Source organism: Protopterus annectens, chromosome 6.part0, assembly GCF_019279795.1.
Source record: "Protopterus annectens isolate FY-2018-M chromosome 6.part0, PAN1.0, whole genome shotgun sequence".
Classification (NCBI taxonomy): Eukaryota; Metazoa; Chordata; order Ceratodontiformes; family Protopteridae; genus Protopterus; species Protopterus annectens.
This window is the reverse complement of record NC_056737.1, coordinates 773,633,682-773,660,156: the sequence shown is the minus strand read 5'-3', so window position 1 is coordinate 773,660,156 and position 26,475 is coordinate 773,633,682. Positions and strand designations below refer to the sequence as shown.

Here is a 26,475-nt window from a genome sequence, read left to right as displayed (position 1 = left end):
AATAAAACTTTTTCAAATAAAAAATAGCTTTTGGATATCCTGAACCCTTACTTATTGGATTCTGTCAGTAATCTTACTTTATTAATTCAACAATTAACTCAAGTCCTCTCTCAATTTCATGGGGGAAACAGCAATGCTGTTACTGCACCAGTAGAAATTAACACACCAAGCTTTTCGACTATACCACGGCCATTACAAGGTAATGATTCTGCTCCTTCAAACAGTTGCTTTGTTCTTGCAAGTGATATCAGTTCAGCTGGGAACATTTTTAGGTAGCTAGACAAAGTGGATTTCCCCATTGTGAGGGAATATATTTGGTCCACACAAAGTGCGTTTTCATCATTACATGAACAAATTTCAATGTTGGACAAGTATTTATATAATATAAATCACTACAAACTAGATAACTATTTCCTGGAAGAAAATGTGAAGAGGTAGCATGTCCCAAAAGGACTTTGATTATGGAAATACCCTGAAGGTGTCTAGGAAAATTCTCCCTTCTATTTGGAACTGGTGGAACTCTTCAGTAGGACTGGCCTTGAGCTCACTTGGTCATCAAGAACAATGAGAGACATATGGCCCAATACAAAGAAGAAATTTCAAAACTAGTCAAATTGATTACGACTGATCTTGATTTTCCAAAGCCTAAATCCAACTTTAACAACATCTTCCAGCAAACTGATACTAAATTGCTACATATCAAAGAAAAGATAAAAAATAAATAAGGGATGAGGACAACTACCACAACAAATCAATGTACCTTAGGACACAGAACAGTCCTAGACCCAGCAACTATTTTGCATCTAACATGAATGGATCTTACAATCAACAGGATACCACCCATGATATGGACATTCCTTTAGGGCAAGATTTTCCGAGAAGGTCAGAGCAGATGGCAAGCAAGAACAGGGGAGCTCCAATAGCACCCAAAAACCCAAATTACCACATGAATGGCAACAGACATGAGAACAAGAGGAGATGTGTGAACAAATCCAAGAGATGGTGGACAATGACAATTCTTCAAATATTTGGTTGTCTTCGTCATCTTCAGGTACTGTAACTGTTACTGTTACTTATTATAATTTCAATACTAACAGGTTCACAGACTTAAACATTGGGCCAGAGAACCACAGCTTATTTTTGAAGGGTTTTAACTTCATCTCTTCAGGTAGGGCCAATGTGGAAAGTACGCTTGTTGATTTAGAACTTTTTACCAGGAAACTGAACTTCCATATTTTGTTTGGTGATGCCAATTTAAAAAGAAAAGCCTAGCCAATCCCCCCTTCACCCTGTGTTAAATGTTTTTGAAAAAAGCATGTGAAAAAGAGAAATGAGGTCTGTTGGATAAAAAAAGGAAAGGTTTTCATAACCTATCCAATGATGACAGAGCAATTTTACATACTATGACACATAAGAACATCATATGCATGAAACCTGATAAAGATGGGGGTTTGGTGATTACTGGCCATATGTATAAATTGTTTAACAATGAGTATGTTTATAACACTGTCAATTAATGTAATTAATATTGCCTATTGGGCAATTAATGCTTTTTGGGATGAACTCTAACTTTTCAACACCATCTCTCAGGGATTATATGATTTTTTCAAAGTACATCGCCTGTACATCCCTAAGAATTTTGGGATAGCGAAAATCCATTCACACGCATTTGATCCACCTATGCGACCTATTGTCACTGCAGGTAGTGCTGTTACCAGAAGTTAAAAACAATTTTTGTTAACTTCCAACGTTATTTGTGATTTGTGGGATCTATTGGATAAACTAAAGAATATAGTGTGCAAAAAATGAATATTTTCTGGCAACCTGTGATATTCAGAGCCTCTTTACATTCATTCCCCATGAAGAAGGTCTTGAGTGGTTCAGACAGATTGTAACCAAAATTTTGGTCTCTTTCTGAAACCGATGTATCTCTGGTCTGTGACTTTATAGAACTCATTTTTAACAATTACTGGGTTTTTGAAGGTGAATATTTTAAACAGCAGCAGGGAGTAACAATGAGGGCCGCATGTGCCCCCACCTTTGTGAATGTAGTACTGCTGAGACTGGAACTTGAGTCAGTGTTTAAACTTGATCTTTTTAAACAGTCTGGGGGCTATTTTCCCTACCTTGATGATATACTTATGGTATGGTCTGGCAATGAAATATTGTTCCACAGATTTTTGTTGCAACTGGAAACAACTTCTTCATTTCTAAAGTTTACCTACAAATTGAACACTGACTGTATCAATTTTCTGGACACTAAGGGCATGGAAGGGGTATTTCCAACTTCAATTTACAGAAAACTTACATTTTGCAATACCTTTTTGGACTATACCAGTTGTCATCCCTTACATCAAAAGAAAGGGGAGATAAAAAGTCAGTTTATTAAAATCTCTCATTTAACTTCTGACAACAACACATGTATTCAACAGTTTAAGTGAAAATCTATGTTTCCTGACCACAGTTACCCTGTTTCTAGAATTTTACAACCAAGTCTTACTTCAACTTGTGTGGTCAGGCTGGGCTGTGTATTTCTAAGAAACTCTGAAACCTAGGATTAGCATTTTTACTGTGTGTTAATTTTATCTTTTACAGTGGCTTCTGCCACTGGACTATTGGGAATGCTAATAACTGCTAGAGTGCTACTTTGTGCTTTTGATTTCCTTGAAAGGGATGGAAAAGATGCTCCAGTTATTAAGAAGGGCTTGGAGCAGCATAAAACTAACACCAGTGAAGTGGCCAAGAGGTCTGATTTGGCCACAGTGTTTGTTCTTATTCTAATATGGTCTTACATTATTCCCTTGATTTTGCTGATATTTGGAAAATTCTTTGCAAAAACGGGTCCCCTTTGCAATGTGATGATGAACTGACAGTTTTACTTGAGGGCCCTTCCAGTTTTACCTTCAAAAACAAACCCAACATTAAGAGCCTTTTAGAGAGACCAGTCAAAGAATACAATAACAATTATTTTCAGACATCTAAATGTGGCCATTGCCACCAATGCCCCATTCATTGAAACTAATTTTGAAAGTGTCCTTACCGAAAAAATTTTGAGCATGAACCCCCGTGGATGCCTCATTACACTAACCAATAAAATACTGAACACATTTAAAATTTAGATTAACTTTTTGTTTGACAGTAAGATATTCAATGACTTGTATTTCTCTCTCAACAGAGGTCCCAAAAGTTAAGTCTTGTGAGGGAAATAAATCCATTGATAGGAGAATCTCCCAATAAGGATTTAGCAGATTAGAATGAATAACTTATTCAGACAAAAGCTCATTGGCAATCTCTAGACATACATTAGTACTAGCTTGCTATTTTTGGTGCATTTCTACTCAGAACAGCTAAACAAACTTCAGAAATACCCCATTACAAAAGAATCTGTCAAGTTGTATTACCCCCACTGTATATAGTAAATAATAAGCCAATGTGTGGTCCCGTCTCTGATCTTCCAGCAGTCCTTTCTACAAAATAAAATAACAATATCTCTCTTGTCCCAAGTAAAGTTAACCAGAAAATACAGAGTAATGCAAATGCAAATATATATCTCCAGCCCATGTCTATAGCTAAAATAAGTCTATCAGTTCAACAACCTCATCCAGTTAAAGATCTGTCGCACTATCATCTCCACAAAGTGAAAATATCTTATGCAAACTGTTCTGGATGACTTCTGTGACTAACTTCCCGCCCCACCCCCTCAAAAATTATTTTGCACTATTCATTTTCATGCCAAAGAAGCAGAAATGTTTGCTTCTATCTCCAATGGGTGTGTACAAAGTAAATATCTTGCATTTGTTCCAGTGACTTAAGCAAGTAAAATATCAAACTATATCATCTTTACCTGCTACTAATCTGAAGTGACCAGCACTACAGTCAGATCACACGACATAGAAATATAACTAATGTTCGTGTTTACCTGGAGTTCTGGAGTCTTCTGCTCTGCTTTCAACCTGTATCACTTGTATGTTCTCAAGCCTCTGTTTATAAATGAAAGAAGTATATTTAGCATTAATACATTTCCATTAAAGGATGGCTTCTTCATACATTATCAAGATAATAAAAATATGCATTTGAAAAAAACTATGTTAATATTCCAAACAAGCTACACAAATAATTCATCAGACAGGTAATGCATGTACAGCAGAGCCAATCTCAGGAATAGGACGTGTTGACATTTAAAAGCCACTATTTTTGTTGGGCTGCTCTGAATGACAGATGTCTTGGTTTTACTTTTTTTCTTTTTGGCTTCTTAATTTTGTGTATTGCTTTCTCTGTTAGTACGCCTGTCAAACTGTTCTACATATTCAAAACTGTCTGCAAAATAGTTAAAATGGTAATTGATATTTCCTATTAAGTGTGCCTTCCATCTCTATACTGTATATCTATCACAAAGCATTTATTTTTTTAACACTTTAAATAATTGATTTATTCAGTCACAATGCTTATCTACCTTCTTCCACCAATATGTTTATTCTTTCAATTTCTTTCTCTTAGTTTGCAAGCCAAGCTTTTACCATCTCAGCTGCCCTTTTTGAACATGTCTAGACTGCAGTCCAATCTGCAGCTTTGAAAATGGAGTCTATATCATAAAACCAAAAACGCAAACTCTCGAATGCTCACATGAGCGAATAATCAAAAACTTGAAATTGGTATTGTGGGGGGCACAGCCCCCCACCCCCCCCCCACTAAATATATATTCCTACTCCAAGATCGCACTACAGTGAGGAAAGGGCAAATATTCTGATCTTCACTGTACTGCAATCCCAAAATACCACTTTTGAGTTTCTGATTATTCGCTCGTGAGCATTCGAGAGTTTGCGTTTTCGTTTTTCTGAAGTAGACCCTTGAAAATGTACTGACAAAAATGTTAATATTCAACAAAAGATGTGACTATCAGACTTGAATGCAGTATAGGACTAGAACTCTCTCTTAATTTTTTTGTGAATGAACAGGAATGTACTACATCTGTAGATGATTGCCCTAAATACACACCTCTGCTTGTTTTTCTTGTAGTCTGAAAGCAGAGTTTCAAGATGTGCATGCCATCACTTGAGTTCAGGGATCATAATTATACCAGATCTTTTCCCTGGTTTAAGCACAATGTTTTTTTCATATTGAAAGTGATCACTGATACTGTGCATCCTATTTACATATCACCATCATACATGTTTTAGCACTGAAGCTTGTTATAGCCCTGACCAAATCCATCAGCTTCTGGATCATTCTGTATGCTGTACACTTTGGTTAATCTGCCATGTTTAAAAGTTCCTTGTCATTCTCAAACAAGAGTGGGTAGATGCAGTTAGCTTAAAGTGGGGAAGGCTACATCACAGTGTTTAGTAACTGAATCAGTCCTGCTTAGAATATCTGCATTAGATATCCCATTTAGGTTTGAAGATAAGATTATCCTGTTCCATGACAACACAGAGACTGGTGCAGTATTCAGGAAAGGACAGTATTTAGCAAACCTGACAGTGTTTCCAAGGTAGGTGAATTGATATACTACAGACAAAGTAAACCTATGCACTTTAGTAGGGAAGATCAGGAAAAGTACAGTTGTGAGAATACTGTCATCAAAACAAGGTAGAAGCCACTGTAGCAGAAAATTATAACATTTGGGCTTCAAATGAAGTTGTGTCACCTGTTGCCTTCTTTTTACCAATTGTACAGTTCCCCTGCATAGACCATCACTTGCCTTGCACCAGTAGTGGAAGTCATGTCTGGATGTATGCTGTTAGCGTATAAGTATTTCTGGTTTGTGGTTAGATCTCTTCTACTGAGGAAGGAGCCTTTGCTGATAAATATGATAATGATAGCCAAATTAATGTTCAAAATAGTGAATATAATATAAAATATCTAAAGAAAAAATACTATCACTCATTTGTGGAAAACTGGAAATCAACATACGAAAAAGAAAATCAATAACATGGAAACAGTAGGTGGTTAACAGTGATAACATGGAAACAGTAGGTGGTTAACAGTGATTTCTCCATTAAATTACTTCTAGAGTGAATACACTCAAAAAACTGTGCATATCATATTAATCTTAGAAGGGCCACTAAAGCAGTAAATGCTAAACTCTGCACAGGATCACAATCAATGAAATAATCCAAAAAGGTGGAACTTAAAGGATCTCCTACCATGCCATGCCAAAACCTGTACTGACTCTGAAATGGACTTCTAGATTGCAATAGTTATAACATGTAAAAACTGTAGTCCAAGATGCAATTCTAAAATGCCATGACAAAAATGTTTTTGAAGTATGCTGCAGAAAAAGCAGCAGCCCTAGTATAGTGTAGTTTCATTGGTCCCAAGTGTTCAACTGAACTAGTAACATGAGGCAATGCAACACAGCAACCACTTTGATAGGGTTTGTCATCTTTTTTCCTTCTAGGACTTCATTTTCATTCAAAAAGATATAAAGTTGATCAGATTTTCTGTAGTACTATGTCCTTCTGGAGCAATATCTCAAACGTTTGCGAACATCAAAAGTATACCAAAGCTGCCTGGATGCAATGGTTTGAGGAAAAAATGGCAAATGAACTGACAGATTAAGACAACCATACCAGTTTAGACATAAAAGGATGATTACTCTTTAAGGTAGTACTTTTATTGTGAAAAACTATATGTAAGGAGGTCTACACATCAAAGCTTGCGACTCCGAAATTCTCTCTTCAGGGATGACTGAGATGGACTATGATCAGAATATACCATACCACAACTGATGAAGTGCAATATTCTAAGCAATCACAATGTGAAGTCATAGGCTTGCAATACCTACTGTCCAACTGTGGTAATTTATTGTGTTGCTAATATTTTAATTATTACTGCATGTGCATCAGTCTTACTGTCATTCAAACTATGTGTTCATTGTTATGTCTTGCACTGGGACCAAAGAAATGTAGTTTTGTTCAGCTTGCACTGCTGTGTATATCTGATCAACAATAAAGTTTACTTTGACTGCTAACATTTATATGAAAGGCAAGTAAAATCTGCTGGGACTGTCAGCTTAAATAGAGGTAAAATACATTTATGTAGTATGATATTCAAGACCCATGGTAGATGCATTGCTTTTTTAATGTATGGTACCTTTTCAAAAGTTTTAACAGAAAGAAGTGCTGCAATTTATAGAAAAGAACACATGGACGCTAAGACAGTACTCTAAAGCATCCTGACTGAAAAATAAGCTTTATTATTTTTAAATAGGTGACTTATGTGTTTTGATATAGTTGACCTCTGCTTTACTAAGGATATGCAAGACAGATGAAGATAAGATAAAGCTGTTAGGAATTAAAAGCCTACCCCATAGAGATACTAACCAACAGATTTCACATTTGCTGTTGACAAAACAAGTTTTTAGTAAGAAGAGCAAGAAGAGATGAAGAGCATGGCAAAAGGTAAGTTAAAGTAGCAGGACAAAAACACTGCAAGCAATCAAGCTTGTGACTCTGGAATGAGCACTGCTTTGCCTCAGAAGAACCTTTTGTATTTATGAAAATGGGAGGAAATTTATGTATTGGTTCTTGAGTCCAAAAAGAGAAAACATCCAGCTTCCACACTTTTGAATGATGGATAAGGGAATAAAATTTCTGTAGCTGAGCAATGAAGCGAGTGAGTAGCAAAGAGATAAATTTCAGGTATGCCCAAAAGAGATTCAATCCACAGAAATGCTATTCTGCCCAGCTGCCTGTCATATGTCATGGATAAGTGTCTGGCAGAGTTTGCTAACGAATTCTATTGTCCAAGAAGGCAGACAAATACCACAGACAGGCTGTGTTGAATCACTGAATCGCTCATTGCTGTATGTATATTGTGTCTCTGCATAGTTGATATAATTTGATGCCCCTTGTTTGTTCAGTACTGATCTGCTGAATCTTAATGCAACACTGGTTTTGAAAGCTGTTATAATATTGATATAGCTTTCAATTAATTTAAGTGGATGTGTAAACAGTTTTTCTTGAACAGACCAAAGATTCTGCAATGAAGAAATATTGAAATGTGCTCACCATGCACAAAAGTAAGCTATCTGTTGTGACATTCTGGACAGGAGTCAGAAGATGGGACAGCATTCCTATTAAAAGAATGTATCTGCCAACCACAGAACCACTTTCCTAACAGATTGGAGAACTGGAATGGAACTTTCAAAGGCACAGTTGCATAAGTCTAAATACTTTAGTAATCACTGAGCAATCCTTATCTAACATCTGGTATGAGGGACATTTGTAGTCAGACGACCAGTGAACCAGAGCTTTGGGTAACTTTCTTGCAGTGGCCATAGCCAAAGAAGACATTAGAACTGGTTATTCCCTAATGTCCTTAGGTAGGAAGGCTTTCATCTGTGCTGCATCTGGTGTTTATACTAAGTCTCAAAAACAAATCAACTGAAACTGAATCTGATTATGCAGGAAAATCCACAGTCTGGACCATTACCAGAGGTCTTGACTCACAGGTGAATAGACTGGCACAAATCAAATTTCTCTTCTGAGGAGAAGGGAACATAGTTTTTTTGTTTTACTTCCCTTTTTCATTCAGGAACTATTAAAGGCAACTGTGAAGATGTGCTCAACACAGGAAAGTATATGAGGTGGTCATCTATGGTTAAGGTATCTGCACGGGAGACCAGCCTTCAAACTCAGTGGTCTCCTGGACAAAAGTCAAATATTTTTCAGAAAAAAGTTTGTAGACAAAAGTCTACATATACAGAAATGTTAACATTTATAGTATCAGAGAGACTGTTGACCATACTAGTAGGGTAGGCAGTCACAAAGATTAAACTATGAGGCATTTATGGAGCCGAGTGTAAGTGGATAGCTAGTGAACTTTGAATAATCACCAATGGCACTCAAGAAGGTGCCCACAATAGTGTTGGCTGTTTCATTTCTAAAACTGGATGAACCAACATAAGTGACCCTTTTCTGGAATGTAGATAATTCTTTCCTGGACGCCTCTAAGGCCAGCATCAGATTCCCTAAAGTGTGAGCCATAAAAGATGAGTCAACAGTGGATCTCAAAGAGGACATTTTTTTATCTATCACCATCTCTGTGTAGTTACTTTTTCTTTCCTCCTCCATAACAGAAAAAGTACTAAAGAATGAACACTTTTTATGTGTTTTTATTGCGGTTTAATGTGATTTAGAAAGATTTTTTCATGTTTGCATAACAGTCTCTCAATCAGGCAGAATTGTAAACACTTTAAACATCCAAGTCATGTAGCTTTATGGAACTTTTTGCAATATTTACAACTGTGACAATGATGATCTTATCCATAGCAAAACACTTAAGAAGACATACAAAGGTATTCATTAAGTTGTATTTGTCACTCTGAAAAAGTTCTTGGATGAGAAGGAATGAAAGCACTTAATTAATCTCTCTTGTTTAATATTTCGCAGCGATATTTTCTTTGTACTGCAATCTTTTTTTTTTTTACAAGTTGAATTATATGAGGCTCTAATTTAGTCATTTTAGTTTTTGCAGTACAAGGAGTTATACACCACAAACTGTTACTTTTTTACACTGAGATTGTTGTCTGTATCCATTTTAATATGGAAGTAGAAGGTGACTCCAATTTGGACTTAACCATCCATCCAGTACCAGAAGAGATGTGGAAGCTGACCCAGGACCTCAAGGAAGTAGTTATGAAAGCACACGTAGTGCTTCATCATGTTTACAGGAGATTCGAAGCTTGCCAGACTTCTGAATGTGCTGGAAATAGTTCTTATGATTTGTCCTCGGATGGTGGTACTATTATTATGGATGAATTCTTTGCAACTGAAAGAACTGGGTACTATTACAAACTTTCTCAATTTCAATAAGTTGAATACATTTGGAGATGTTAATGGAATGGCACAAGACTTGAGGTATGTTGAGGCAGATGTCACTGATTTTAAGACTGTATTATTTGAATTAGAATGTAAAACTTTAAAACTGAAGTCTTTAGAGCTGGAAAACCACTATTTGAACAGATGTAGAGAGCTCAACATAGTGCCATTAGGTTTGAGAGCTTACACATTTCCTAACGGCATCAAAAAAGACGATGACATATTTAAAGAGATTAGTGGTGTTTATAATAAGGCAGGCTTGGAAGTTATGTGCTCATCAACTATGTGGAGTAATGCGAAAAAGTGATGTACTCACCATAACGTTCCATGTTTGTAGTCCATCTCGCCATTCATTCTTACATATCGGATCGGAGCCGATCCTCAGCTCCGACTCAGCCTATTTACAAGCTGGAAGTCTTCTAGTTGGCTCGTGGCTAGGTAGGTATCCCATGGTGCACCAGTACAATCCCCAGATCTTGTTTGCTGCTAACTAGGAGAGATAATAACAAATATACAAAAGAAGCCAATACTAAAAGGTCTCCATAAAAAAGGATAATAATATTTTTCTGTCTCCAGGTACTTCCAGGATGGGGGTAGGAGGGTGGGTTCGCAAGAATGAAGGGCGAGATGGACTACAAACATGGAACGTTATGGTGAGTACATAACTTCTTTATGTTCTGTAGTCCTACCTTGCATTCATTCTTACATATGGGACAGCATTCCTAGCGCCTTATGCTTGGGTGGCTCAAGGAAAAATACTCCTGTGTACAGTGGAACCAAAAGATGCGCTACCCCTGGAGGTTAAATCCAATTTGTAATGAGTAATAAAAGTATGAGGGGTAGCCCACGTTGCTGCTGCACAAATATTATCAAGTGGGACCCTGGCTTGAAAGGCTGCAGAGGTAGACTGAGATCTGGTAGAATGAGCCTTGATTTTAAAGAGTAAAGGTCTACCCTCAGAGTTGTAAACGTAAGCTATGCAGCTAGAAATCCAATTAGAGAGTGTTACTTTGGAAACTGGTAAGCCTGACCTGGATTCAGAAAAGGAAATAAATAATTGATCTGATTTCCTTAGTTCGGTGCAAATAAAAACGTAATTGTCTATGGACATCCAGCTGATGAAATCTGCATTCAGCTGCATTGCAGTGATTAGGAAAGAACACCGGAAGTTCTACAGATTGATTCAAGATGGCATGGCAACAGACCTTCGGGACAAAAGAAGGATTAGTACGAAGGGACACCCTTCCTTTGTGAAAAATCAGGTAAGGGGGTTTCACAGACAATGCTTGTAACTCTGACACCCGTCTGGCTGACGTGATAGCAACCAGAAACAAAGTCTTCCAAGACAGGAATTTCAAAGGGGAGGAATGAGAAGGCTCAAAGGGCGGAGAAGTTAATTTGGATAACACAATTTAAATCCAATGAGGCAACAGGTTCTTGAAAGGGGGGTCTTAACAAGATGGCACCTTTAAGGAAAGTTTTGCACAGCCTATGTGACATCAGATTAGAATCTTGAAAGCCTAGATGAAAATTTGAAATCGCTGCCAATTGAACTCTGATAGTGGCAGCCGCAGATCTCTGGTGAAAAAGCTCAGACAGGAATTCAAAAATCACTGGGATGGAGGCAGTGTAAGGGTCAACATTCATTTTTGCCGCCCAGATAGAGAATCTTCTCCATTTACTGGAATATAGTCTCCTGGTGGAAGGTTTATGAGAAGACGTAAGGATATGAGTCACGGAGGGTGAGAAGTCATAAAGCCTGACTAGGGATGGAACTGGAGCAGCCACGCTGTCAAATTGAGGGTGTGTAAGGAGAGGTGAAGCAAACCTGACATGTGAGTCAACAGGTCTGGAACTGGGTCCAGAATCCAAGGATTGTCAAAGAGAGGAGGCCCAAAGAAGGAGAAGGAGAACCAAACCTGACGAGGCCAGTAAGGAGCAATGAGGATCAGTTTGCTTCCCAGCTGTTTCACCTTCTGAATAACCTTGGGAATGAGAGGAAAGGGAGAAAAATCATAAAGGAGACCCGGGGGCCAATCGTGAACAAGTGTGTCTCTCGGTGACTCCCCCAGAAGGGGGAGGAGGGGAGAAGTAGCTGCTGCATTTGGCACTGATTGGGCTGGCAAAGAGATTGCAACAAGGGTGTCCCCATCTGTGGAAAATCTGTTCTGCTGTTTCAGAGACCACTCGTGAGGCATCAGGATTGCCTGGCTGAGCTTGTTGGCTATCACGTTGGTTGTCCCCAGAATGTGCGTTGCCACCAGAAAAAGCTGGGAAGATATCGCCCATTTCCAAACTCGAATGGCCTCTTGACAGAGTGGGTAAGATCTGGTTCCACCCTCTTTGTTGATATACCATACTACCGACATGTTGTCTGATTGTATTGCAATAGTCTCCAGAGGCAGAAGGTCGTGAAGTGCTTGCAACGCCAGAAGCACCGACCTCATCTCTAGAACGTTGATATGCAGGTGAGCCTCGTAATCTTGCCATATGCCTTGGGCAGTCCTGCCTAGGTAATGCCCCCCACCCTATCTGTGAGGCATCTGTGGTCACAGTGGCAATGGGTTGGGGAGGAAACAATGAAGCGCCTGTGGTTAACTGATTGGGTGGAGTCCACTAAAGGAGGCCCTTCTTGCAAGAGTCTGTCAGTAGAATGTGATGAGATAAATGGCAGTTGCTGAAAAGACCATTGGGATGACAGGAGCCACTGAAGAATCCTCATGTGTAGTCTGGCTAGTGGCACTAGTAATATGGTGGAAGCCATGGTCCCTAGAAGCAGCAGAATAGTCTTAGCTTTGACCTTTCGTAAGGCGAGAAGACATTGAATTTGAAGAACCAGATTCTGCGCCCTTTTTACAGGAAGACGAGCCAACATGTCTACTGTGTCTATCTCTGCGCCTATAAAAATCACAGATTGAGAGGGCAATTTGCTCCCTCAACTGAGTGCAGTGAGATCATATTCTGATTTCAGGCACTCCTACTGTGTACAAACAGAGCATTTGGGAAGGACAAGCCCTGAAGCCTCTTAATCCTGCTCTGTTCCCTCCCTCAAAAATAAATAAATAAATAAAATAAATAAATAAAATACATATATATATTTTACTCAGCTGCTCTTATTGTAACTGTCTTAGTTGCTCTTCTGTGTGCTGTTCAGTAGCTCTTACTCTGCACTTATTACTGCTTGTTAGTAGCCTTTTAATTTATTGCCTTCTGCACTTGTTTTTTAGTCATTTGTTAATTTAATTGCATTTATTTGAACTGTATTTGCCATAGTGTTGCTACACAATCGGGTGTGCTGGCCTGCACTGCAATTTGAATTGTATTTACTGCTGTTTTAGCTGCTTTTCTGTACAAAAATAAATAAATAAATTCTAAGCTTGTTTCCTGCCTTTCCTGTAACTAGTCAAGTCCAGATACAGACTTGCTGTATCCAGGACTGTTGGTAGGCTTCTGAGCCCCCCAAGCCTTTCTGTGTTGGACGGAAGCCTTCTAGCTTATCATTGGGAGTGGTAAGCACTAGGTAGCCTATCTACCATGGGAAGAGTGGGTTTTGGCCCTGAAATTGTAGTTCATTGGCCATTTGGGCAGTTTTTCCATCTCTTTCTACTTTCTGGTTTAAAAGCCTGTGTTTGCACTTGTTTCCTGCCTTTCCTGTTACTAGTCTAGTCCAGGTACAGATGTGCTATATTCCAGGACTCTTTGTAAGCTTCTGTGCCCCCCAAGCCTTTCCGTGTTGGAGGGAAGCCTTCTAGATTATCAGTGGGAGTGGTAAGCATCAAGTAGCCTATCTACCACAAGAGGAGTGGTCCCTGGCTCAGAAATTTTAGCTATTTGGCTGTTTGAGCAGGTTTTTTCCATCTCTTTAACCTTTCTGGTTTGAAAGCCACACTTGCTCGTGTTTTCCGCATTTCCTATAACTAGCCTATTTCGGTTACAGAGTTGCTGTATCCAGGATTGTTAGTAAGCTTCTGAGCCTCCCAAGCCTTTCTGTGTTGGAGGGAAGCCTTCCAGCTTATCAGTGGGAGTGGTAAGCACTAGGTAGCCTATCCTCCATGGAAAGAGTGAGTTTTGGCCCAGAAATTGTAGTTTATTTGGCTGTTTGGGCAGTTTTCCATCTCTTTCAACTTGCTGGCTTAAAAGCCTGCATTTGTACTTGTTCCCCACCTTTCCTGTAACTAGTCTAGTCCAGGTACAGATTTGTTGTATCCAGGACTCTTTGTAAGCTTTTGAGCCCCCCCAAGCCTTTCTGTGTTGGAGGAAAGTCTTCTAGCTTATCAGTGGGAGTGGTAAGCACTAGGTAGCCTGTCTACCATAAGAGGAGTGGTTCTTGGCCCAGAAATTGTAGTTTATTGACCATTTGGACAGTCTGTCTGTCTCTTTCAACTTTCTGGTTTAAAAGACCACATCTGCGCTTGTTTCCTATCTTTCCTGTAACTAACCTACGGGGTAGAACTAAAAAGTCTTAAACTGATACAAGCCTTCTAGCTTAGAAGAGAGACTTTGGAGTGATTAAGTATCAGTTTTCTGTACTTTCTTGCTGTACTTAACTGTTTTCTGCCTAAACTCAGATTTTCCAGCATTTATTGTGATTTAAAAGCTTGTTTTTTTCACATATTGTATTTATTTGACTGCCTGCACTTTTAAAAAGTTGTTTTTTGTTGAAATAATTTGTTTAACTGTTGTAGGCTACACACTAAAGTGTGATAGCCTTTTCTGATCGTTTGTAGTCGTTTAAAGCTGTTTTAAGTGTATTTTTTATTGTTTTTGCCTTATCTATTAAAAAAAAAAAAAAAAAAACAATTCCTTGTTTCCCACCTTTCTAAGCTAGTATAGTCCAGTTTTCAGGCTAGTGCTGAATTCAGGGCTGTGATAATAGTTTCTGAGATGCCCATACCTTACTTGGATAGAAGGAAGTTTCTCTGTTCACCTGTGAGAGAGGGGAGCTTTGAGCAACCTATCTGACCCTGGAGGAGTGGTTTCAGCCCAGACGTTAGTAGTTTATTGGCCATTTTGGGCTAATTTCTATCTCTTTCATTTTCCTACTATAAAAAACGTGTTTGCGCCGGTTAGCTACGGTTAAATTATTCCCAGCTCCACAAAGTCTCCTCTTCAGTTTTTACCTTGAAACTAGTCTAACTCTCAACCTAAGCACTCAAAAAGCATCCTACAGCCCAGCACTTGCTCAGACCTAATAGCAAGCACTAATATACCCTGACACTGATTGCCCCAGCAGGGCAAGGCTCTTTATTCACCCCTCATCAACCAAGCAACTGAGCAGCTCACCCTACTATTCAGGCATGACCAAAGGGCAATTTCAGGTGTACTCTCCAGTCCAGCTGGTGAATCTGGGTATCCTGAGGCAATGTTACAACTGCCTCATGTACACAGACAACCCTCTCCTCCTACCACAAAACACTAACATATGCGAGAGATGCAATTATACAGCCCAACTGGAAGCTAAGCTGTCTCCACCCAAGACTGGAACAGATAGTCAAGAGGAGAAGGTTAACACTTGCACCACACCTCCAGCCACACAGAGACCTACTAAAACAGCACTGGCAAAAAATACACATAAATACACAAAATCATACTCGGAGGCTCTAAATAAAAACCTGCAAAAGCATCAGAGACCTCCAAAGCAGACATCCAAACAACCTGCACCTCCCGTCACAAACCAGACAACAAATAAAACAAAAAATCAGTGTGCCGCACAATCAAAGCCCTTAAAGCGAAATAACATACCTAACACATTAGTAATAGGTGACTCTATAGTCAGGCACACTGATGTCCCACTCACTAGGCTGGACAAGCAAAAGGTTACTGTTAGCTGCCTGTCAGGAGCCAGAATCCGCCACATAACACAAGCACTCAGGTCTCTCCAGAACAAGTACAAATATGACTCTGTCATTGTTCATGTTGGTGTGAATGACCTGAGACGTACCTCCCTGGACTACATAAAAAGAGACATGGAAGAGCTCTCTGATCATGTAACCCAGGCTGGTATGACCCTGACCCTGAGTAGCATCCTGCCCTCACCAAGAATGATACCTAAGTATAAAGAAAAAATGATCAATTTCAACAACTGGTTAAGCTTCTGGTGTCATTTAATGGGGATCCAGTGTCTGTCAGCCTGGGACGACATGCTCAACAAGCCGCGCTGCTTCGCAAGAGACGGCTTGCACCTGTCACCCCTAGGCTTTCGAATACTGGCCAAGGCTCTTGCTGCCCCCATAGTGCCTTTTTTAGGCAAGGCTCAAAAGTCAAACCCACCTCTGTAAACAGCACAATTAACAAAAAACAGGGTTAGGCTACTCAACGCCATGAGTTTAAATCTCAAAATGCATGCACTTGAAGCATTCCTCAGTATTGTGAACGTCGACATCTGTGCAGTAACTGAAACCTGGTTCAAGGCTCCAGAGAGCACCCCAGCACTACTGGGCTACAACTCATACCACACGTTTCAGCCACAGAAAACAGACCGAAACACAAAAGGAGGGGGTGTATCCATATTCATCCAGGATACCTACACCTCCAGGTTAGTGGCACAGCATGATACCTCTGAGATCATCCATGAGCAACTAACATCAGGCAAATCTGCAATGCAAATTATGGCCTGCTACAGATCACCCTCCATGACCAAGGACCACCACTCCAACTTTCTGGAAAACATGAAGGTCCTACCAAACACCCTGATATTGGGCAATTTCAATTACCCTACTATTCACTGGGAAAACTACTCGAGTAAAAAATCCCAGGCCCAGAGCTTCCTGGAATTCATCAACTCAAACGCCCTGGATCAGCTGGTAAACTCCCCTACCAGAGGTGAAAACATATTGGACCTGGTCATCACCAACATGGGTGACAGGTATTCCATACTGGAGGTCAACCCGTCACTGGTTAGATTAGACCATAAACTAATCACTCTGGATGTTCACACCCCACCACCACCACCACCAACTAAGGAAACCACAGTAAAAAAACTTTTCTAAAGCAAACTTCACCTTACTTAAGACAGAGGTGGTAAGTTTCACAGCCCCCACACTAAATGATAACGCTGCCCAAGATGCAGAAACCTTTACAAATGCACTCTACGAGAAGCACAGTTGGGCCCCACATCAGGAGCACTGGTAAGGCCGGCCCCGAAAGGAATCACGACCTCCCTGTTTTTGCAGACTGCCCCTGCCTCTAGGGCGATGTCTACCATTTCCTCCTCCTCCTCTGACTCTGAAGGAGAAGTCACCCTGTGCATCCTGGATAAACCTCTGGGACTTCTTGAACCACATTTTTCCGCCCCTCTGACTCTTAGGATATGGTCTAGAGGGAACAGTAAAATGTACGCCTATGGCAGAGAGTGTTTTTACTTCTTGCTCGCACAGGGTGAGAGTGTGCTTTACCTTGGATCCAAACAATGAGGAACCGTCGAAGGGGGCGTTGGTAAAGGTAGACTTGAATGGTTCTGTAACGTTACACAAATGCATCCGGGAATGATGCCTTAGGGAAATTCCTGAACTCGCTCCATTGGCTGCATACGAAATAAGCCGCATGGATGAGTTGACGATAGAGTTCAAGGTGGACAACTGGGCAGATACCTTGTCATGGACTCCCTCGGTACATGTACCTTGTAGAGAATCTCCTAATTCTTTAAGGAGATCTCTCTGAAGCATCGTGACATCAGTAAGGTAGTTCAGCGATATAAGAGTAAATGCCGCAGAAGAGAAGATACGCTTCTCATATCTGTCCATCGTTCGAGATTCCTTATTTGGCAGATGGACAGAAGAGGAAGTCTCAGCTAGCTCCTTCTTAGTGGCCACTGCCACTACCATGGCCTCTATGGGAACACCTTTAGACAAAAAAATCCTTTTCTGGGGGTGCAGAAAGAAACTTACTCGGTCTCCTGGGGACTGGCTCCATGGCTTCAGGAGTATCCCACACCTTTCGACTAACTAGCTCCAACAGTTTGCAAAGGGTGGAGACACCCAAGAAGCTGAAGGTTGAGACCGGAAAGCCTTCAGGTACACTGACTCCTCAACAAAAGGGGTGATAGTGGCCCAGCCGCACCTCTGTTTAAGGATTTCCAGGATGTCTACGAAGGAGACATCATCAGAGGACGACTTGGGGGACCCTTCTGACTCCTCGAAGTCAGTGTCAGAGGTCAGAGACTCATCCTAGGAGTCTACATGCTTCCTCTTACATGTCCTCCTCTGTGGGGGCTCCTCGGAGGGACATTCCAGGTAGGTCTCGTAAGAGTGGGGGCCACCGGCCAGTGGCTCCTGAGGCTGAGGATCTCTGCTGTCCACAGAGAGAGTAGGAGCTGAGACAGAAGTAGGTGCCTTAGGGGGAAGAGTGTCGGTACCCCTGGTAGGAGCTGAAGATCGGGACAGCACACTCCTCATCATCTCGAATGTCGACCTCTCCAGCTCCGAAGACCTCCCTGGCTCCGAGGAGACCGAGGATGCCATCGGTGCCAGAGCCATCGGCTCTGAGACAGACATAGGATCTGAACTCACCCTCGCTGGCACGCCGAGAGGAAGACTTGGAACTGAAGAGGTTCAGTTCCAGGCATCCCTGTCGGGGTCTACAGGGAAGCTTCGGCTCCTAGACACCAAGGACGGCACCGAGAGTGATGGAGCAAAATTCGGCTCCAAAACATCCAAAAGGGCAGCTGGAGCCGAGGGTTCCACCAGTGGTACCAAACACTCCAGCTCCAAAAGACCAGCACGGCTCGGAGGAGGAATGACTGAAGGGGGCTTAATGGACTCAAGTGGTTCCAGAACCGACTGGGTTGGAGCCAACAATAATTTAGGTAAGGCAGATAACTTCAAAAGTCTCAGCACTACCCTCTCCATATCTTCTTCCGATAAACTCCTGGAAGACCTGGAGGACAGAGTAGGAGAGCGGGATCTCTGCAGTATCGGAAACTTCAATATAGGGGAGACCGGTAGAGGATCCATAGCCCGCCTCCATGAAATACTCTCAGTGGTCGGCTCCAAGCTACTTGGGGCTGACCCTGTAATCACAGTACTGCTCTCAATCGGCACCGAGCTCTGTGGAGTGATGAGACAGTGGACTTGTCCAATTTAGTGATTTTAAGAGGTGGCTCCAAGACACCAGCTAATGCCGGGGAGGGCCTCTTAGAGGACTTAGACTTTTCGTTTTTAGATCTCTGAGATCTAGAAGAGGAGTAAGAGCTAGCCACATCTTCCTCAAAGGAAGTTTTAAGAAGACCTTTTAGGATGAGCTTATTTTTCCTTTCTTGCAACACCCTAGCTCTGAAAGAATGGCAAAATAAGCAAGTTTCCTGTAAATGGATGGCCCCCAAACAGTAAACGCAGTTACTGTGGCCATCCGTTATGGACATCTTCTGTGAGCATTTAATGCATTTCTTAAAGCCAGATGGCTTATGGCCCTTACATTCTTTAGACATTCTCACAGAGATACACACACACACACACACACACACACACACACACACACACACACACACACACACACACACACACACACACACAGAAAAAGGGAGAAGACTGGGTCTTCTAATTTAAATGGACCTAGCCCTGCAGGAAAGAGAAAGACACCATGAGGACTAGGTGGTCTAGTGCCTAGCCGGGCACTAAAGGAAATGGAAAAACTAGGTGGTCTAACTAAAACAGACCTAGTAAAAGTTACAATAAGCAGAGAAGTAACACACTCAAACAGGAATAAAGTGTAAACTATCAAAATACTCAACAAGGAAACAGAACTTTGTTCTGTTAATAACACCAATCAATGTAGCAAGCGAGAATCCACAAAAAACTCAGACTTATGACAAAGGAAATAAAAGAGAACCTCGTTCTGTTAACAATGGTAGCAATTTAGCAAGTGGGAATCCGCAAAAAAACTTTGACTTATGTCTAAGAACAACACACAGTCTAACTGAGCGCAAAAGGTGCCTACAAATACTAACTCTATTAATAAGCACGAAAACCAGCACACAGGATACCAATACTATGAGGCCAAAAGGCCAATGTACCAAGAGATTGCACACAAATGCCGCAATTATAAAGACTAACTATTCTAAATTGCACACTATGACTAAACAATGATATAACAACAGTTTTGACTAAAACAGCCCAAAAAATTTCGAATAAATTTTGAATAAATGTAAAACTTAGCCACAGCCAAAGAGAAACACAACCGAACTCGTTGAAGCAGAAAACGAGATCTTGGGATTGTCCTGGTGCACCATGGAATACCTACCTAGCCACGAGCCAACTAGAAGACTTCCAGCTTGTAAATAGACTGAGTCGGAGCCAAGGATCAGCTCCGATTCCATATGTAAGAATGAAGGTGAGTTAGGACTACAGAACATAATATGTTTATTAAAAGAACAAGTTTTGTCTCTAGATTCCAAAGTTATGAAACATCGATCATTAGATTGTTCCATCATTTATATGATAGTGTGGTGTCCAAGGCTGATAAGCATGTTACAACTACTGTGCATAGGAAAAGGAAGAAAATAATAAGGGACATCACTACATATCAGAGTGGACAACTATTTTATTGAAAAAGGGCAAAAAGAATAATATTACAGTCCAAACTTTTAATCAAAACAGGGGTGGAAGTCTAAGGGAAGTTCATAAGCTTGACAGAATTGTTTCTTTTCCAGTCAATATGGATGAGAATGAACATGGTATCAGAGAATCCATGTAACAGACTGGTGATACTAATATACCACCCGTGTCCATGAATAATGCTGCTTTATCTACTTCACTTGTTAATAACAATTTAGATGTGGATAGTGGTGATGTTAAGTCAGGCTCCTCTAGTTCTGGTTCCACTGATTCTCCTTTTTCCATCACAGCTGGAAGAATGGACAGCTGACCTCCCTTAGGGGAAGGACAAGTCGTGGTGGTGAAGTGAAGGAAGGGCAGAGGATGCTAGTTTCAATATGGCATGTTTTTAATCTTACAAGTAAACCTTTTTCAGAAAAAGAATTAAATGTGCTCTCTAAGGGGATTACATTTATACCCACCCAGAGGGCATCTAGCACTAATACATTATTTGGTTTCAAGTTATATGTTAGGAAATTAAATTTAAAACATGTTCTTAATGATTTAAAGTCGGCTGCTAAGTTGGAGCCATACAAATATTAAGTGTGGTCAGTCCCCCCCCCTTTAATTAACACAATGTTTTTTCATGAATATGTGACTCTGAATTATAAAATTTATTGAGAAAACCCAGACCAGAGACTAGCTGGCATAATGGTTTTTCTTTTTGACTGATAATGGTTAAGGTCTTCGCCTCTCATGCACAAGGTACAAGGTTCGATCCTGACCTCTGATCAATGCCTGTTTAGAGTTTGCACATTCTCCCTGTGTCTCCATGGGGTTTCTCCCATGTCCGCAAAACATACTGAGTGTTTCCATCTCAGACTCACAATGAATGGAGCTGTGGGCAGCAGCACAGACTCTAAATGGTGCCCTATAGGGGAAAGAGTTGTACAAGACCAACTACTATGGGCATCTACTGTGGTGAGCAGTATCCTCAAGATAGGAGAACACAGATCACAGAATGAGCACCATGGCAGGGATAGCCACTTGACGGTATAAAATATGGCTCTAGGTGATTCGGTCATGTTGACTAATGAAGCCAAAATTCAGCAAGGGTAGTTACTGCTGATAAGTGGGCTGAGGACCCAGCCTACTCTGACCTACACCAGGGACACTTCTTAATGGTGGGGGGGTTATATGTGCCCCTATTGACCAATGTGTACCCGCCATAAAGCCCAGCATCCCTGGGTCAATAAGCTACTGGCCAGCTGGTGTCTAGTTGCCTAGTCTGGGTTACCTGGGATAGATCTGTTGAGCGAAAGCTGGACGTAAAACCACCCACCCTGCCAAACATGAACTGAGAATTGCTACACTTAATGTAGGTTCACTGACAGAATACAGCTTGGAAGTGGATGATATGATGATACAGAAGAGGCTGGACATCCTATGTATCCAAGAGATGAGATGGAAGGACAGTGCAGCAAAGCCAATTGGCTTGGGATCCAGACTCTACTACTCAGGAGAGGGACAGCCTAGAAAAGGTGTAGGAATTGCAGTGAGAGAGAGAGGCTTCAGAAGGCAGTGAGGGATATCATCAGTATTAATTGCAGACACATGGCAATCAGACTCCAGTGGAATGATAGGGCAGTTTCGTAATCTCAGCCTATGCCCCACAGTAGGGCTGTGATAGTGAGGAAGAGTGCATTCAAACAGCAGTTGCAGGACCTACCAGATAAAGCAGGTCAACATGAATCGGTGTTGATATTGGGTGACTTGAATGCACATACCTGGACAGACAAAACAGGCTATGAGGACTACCTGGGTCCACATGGGTGGGGCAACAGGAATAAAGGAGGAGAAATCATTCTAGACTTCTGTCTGGCAAATGGCTTGATAGTAGCCAACACATAGTTCAGAAACAGACAGTCACAAGATCACATAAAAGAGTAGCCAACATGCAACTAAGATAGACTTCCTCCTAGTAAGGAAAAGGCACTGGGGTAGAATCCATGATTGCAAAGTCATCTCCAGTGAAACAGTCGGCCCACAGCACAAACCACTAGTTGCCATAATCAGCTGCAAGCAGTGGTCAGAGAAAGCTCTAAGGTCAACATAGTCCAGGTTGAAGACCTGGAAGTTGACTGCAGAGAAAGTACAACAGTTCAAGGAAATACTCAAGGCTCTAGCACACCAAGAAGAGGAGGAAATAGGTGGAGTTGAACAAGAATGTCAGCACCTAAAAACAGCATGTGTCAGGACTACAGAAAAGATGGTTCCCTATTTTAATCGCGAAGGTCCACTTACCCGAATACAGAAATGTTGACACGTATACGTTGAACCGTGAAAACACTGATCGTCCTCAAGCGTGAAATCCGAAATGTCGAATCATCATGGTTGGCCCTTCTGCGTATAGCTTCGTAAGGTAAGTGTGGGGTAGTTATGGACCTTAAGGTTAGGGTGCGTGTTAAGGTAAGTGCATAGATAGTAATGTATGTAAGGTTTAGTGTACGGTTAGAAGTAGGGTTTTGGTTAGTGTATGTATGTGTTTATTTATTTTGTTTGGGTAGGTAGTATGTAGCGTGCGGTGGGGTTGGACGATTATGATGGTTCGAGATTTTGAATTTCACTGTTTAGGGCATTCGGTGTATTCGTGGCTCGGGTAATATGTGTCGATGATTCCTTATTCGCTGACTAGGACTTTCGTGGTTGTAATATAGACCCAGGAAAGATATGTGGCCAAGTCAGGTATGGAAATAAGGTACTTAAGGAAAGCTGGTGGTGGAATGGAGAAGTCTAGGAAGTCATCCAAAGAAAGGAGTGTAAGAAGAAATGGGAGACAGAAAAAAATGATCAGGTTAGGAAGGACTACTGATTTGCTAACCAAGAAGCTAAGAAAAAAGTTGCAATAGCAAAGAATAGTGCATCACAGGCACTCTACTAACTTCTGGAAAGAGACTCAGTAAGTGGCACAAAGAAACTATATCAGGTCGCATGGCAAAGACAGAAAGATAAAGAAGATAGTCAGACACCCTTCATAAGGGATGCCAGTGACAGCCTGCTCACAAGTACAAAGGACATCCAAGGCAGATGGAAGGAGTACTTCCAGCAGCTTCTGAATGAAGAAAACCCCACAGAAGCTGTACTGCCCCAGAAACAGCCTACAATTAGAGAAGAAGCGGAGCCCACCTTAGAAGAAGTAAGAACAGCACTAAGGAAGATGAAGTCAGGGAAAGCAGCAGGCTCAGATGAGGTCACAGCAGATAAGATAAAGGTACTGAGTGAGATAGGGGAGAAATGGCTCCTGAGGGTACTCATAGCAGTGTGCAGAGAAAGGCGTATCCCAGATGACTGGAGAATAAGCATACTCATGCCAGTGTACAAGAACATAGAGGATATCTACAACTGTGGGCAGTACTGAGGCATCAAACTCCTATCACATTACATGAAAGTTCTGGAGAGGGTGATTGATAAATGGATATGCAGAGTAGCAGAATGTAAGATGGGAGATGAGCAGTATGGATTCAGATCAGGATGCAACACAACTGACCTGATGTTTGCACTGAGACAGATACTTAAGAAGCTAGAGATGAGGAGAGAGTCCAACTGGGCATTCCTAGACTTGGAGAAAGCGTATGACAAGATCCCAAGAAAGCTGATCTGGGAAGTACTGCGGTGGTTTGAAGTCCCAGAAACACTGGTAGAATTAGTGCAGGCTATGTACAAGTACCCAATGACTCAAGTACAAACAGTGTTCGGCTTCACAGAGGGGTTCCCAGTGGCAGTGAGTGTACACCAGGGTTTAGCTCTGAGCCCACTGCTGTTCACACTGGTGATGGACTACATTAGCAAACAGGTCAGAGGGAGCAGATCAACAAAGTTGCTGTATACAGATGATGTGGCATTGCTGAAGTTCTAGCTCAGAGTCAGCCTGTAAAGTATAGGAAAGTGGAATGTAACACTGAAGGCACATGGAATGGAACTAAGCACAGATAAGACAGTTGTAATGGCAGCAAACTGGGGAAATCAGAAGAAGCTGAGAATAGAGATAGAAGGGAAGATAGTGGAACAGGTAAACAGCTTCCAGTATTGGAGGGGTGGTTGAGAAGAAGGGAAGTCTGACTGAAAAGGTCAAAGCTAGAATCAGAGGGGCTGCAGCTAACTGGCATAGTTGTCTGGTGTAGTCTATGACAGAAGAATGCCAAAGAAGCTGAAAAGTAAGATGTACAAAACAGTGGTGTGACCAAGTACTACTGCAAGGTACAGAAACCTGGGCAGTAAAGGCCGAACAGCTGAAGAAACTAGAGGTGATAGAAATTAAGTGCCTGAGAAGGGTGGTGGGATGCACACTGTGGGACAGATGAAGAAATGAGGACACAAGAACAGTAGCCAAGGTAGCTCCAATTGCAGAAAAGATCAAAGAGAACAGATTACGGTGGTTTGGACACATACAGAAAAGCAGAAGACAATCTGGTGAGGAAGATTTGGGACAGACAGGAAGAAGGTAAGAGGAAGTGAGGAAGTCCAGCATAGAGGTGGATGGATTGTGTGAATGAAGATCTGTGGCAGTCAGGCATGAGTGTTGAAGAAGGCAGGAGTGTGGCACTGAATCGAGAGAGTTGGTGACAGTAAATACGATACCCTGACCCCATGTAGAAAAAATGGGAGAAAGGGAGCTGATGATGATGATGATGACTGAGAAAACCCAATGACTCTATGGATTTTCATAAAAAAACTATTTTAAATTAGAGCAAGGTGAACATTTGGCATTAAGAAGTTTGAAAAGTAATAATTGTAGATGCACAAAAGCAGATAAAGGGAATGGGGTGGTCATAATGGAGGTAACTAAATATAATGAAGCTATGCTATGTTTGTTGTCTGAGTCCACTAATTATAGAAAAGTGCCTCTGGATTAAGTTAGGAAAAGCTTTCAAAGTGCTGACCTTTCACTTTTGGACTTATTACATCAAGGGTATATTTCTACTGATTTATTCAATTTTTTGTTAGTCAACTACAGCTTGGTAATTTATTTGGGATACTGAAAATTTATAAAAATTCAGTGGATCCTCCTTTCAGACCTGTTTCTGCACCTCAAAGTAAAACTGTAAATAGTTCCATTTATTTAGATGCATTCTTAAATCTTACAGTACAACACAGTAGTTTTTATTTAAGGGACTCATGGAGTTTTCTTAATGAATTGAGAAACTATTCTTTTTGTGTTAATGAAACATTTTTGTGTACTATACTTTGTTCTTTGTATACTACTATTAGATAGGATGGAAGGTTAGAATTTGTTAGACTCTAAGCAGATATGCTAGTCATTTGGACTTGGACATTAGTAACATCTGTCTATTGTTAGAACTCATTTTGGGTAACAATTATTTTCTATTTAACAACAGTATTTTTCAACAGATAAGTGGCGTAGTGATGGGTGCACAAGTAGCCCCCGCTTTCGCCAACTTAGTAATGTGCTGGTGGGAACACAAATTTCAAATGAAGTTATCAAATTACAAATTTTAAGTTTCTATAAAAGATATATTGATGACCTATTTTTTATTTGGACTGGAGACAAGTGCTTTTGAAGAGTTTCTTCAACAAATTAATAATAGTGTGGAATGGTTGAAGTTTGAAATTAGTGGCACTGGTACTGTGGTTCATTTTTTGGATATAGAAGTCACTTTAGTTAAGAAAGAAAATAAATTTCTGAACAATATTTTTTGAAAGAATATTTTCACTAATAATTACCTTCACTTTGACAGTTTTGATCCTGATTTCATGAAATGTAACACTTTTAGAGGTCAGGTTATACGATTAAGTAGGTTAATTAGTGATGATAATGTTTTTATTCAAGAAGTGGAAATGCTCATTGGTTTGTTCACAGCTCATAGATATCTGTTATATAGTTAAGAGCAATTGCTGATAATGTGATTAAACAAAGAAGAAATACATTTTCACCTATTATGTTGGCAGGGTTCCCTTCTAAGAAAGTAACACAGAGTTCTAGTGATGGAGCAAGTCATGAATTTAGCTGTTAATTTCCATTAGCTATTAGTATTGATGCTCCAATAATAAGGAACATCATTCCAATAACTGGAAAAGTATTATGGGAAATCAAGAGCTTTGTAAAG

At 40.7% G+C, this 26,475-nt stretch overlaps 1 protein-coding gene across 1 annotated transcript in view; it reads right to left on the bottom strand.

Annotated features, from left to right (window-relative positions):
- The window catches only part of KIAA0586 (KIAA0586 ortholog), a 4,394,667-nt gene that overhangs the window by 362,747 nt on the left and 4,005,445 nt on the right, over positions 1-26,475 (bottom strand). Inside the window, exon 29 of the mRNA XM_044074450.1 lies at positions 3,920-3,980. Coding sequence (XP_043930385.1) covers positions 3,920-3,980 — 61 coding nt within the window. The remainder of the gene's footprint in view (positions 1-3,919; positions 3,981-26,475) is intronic.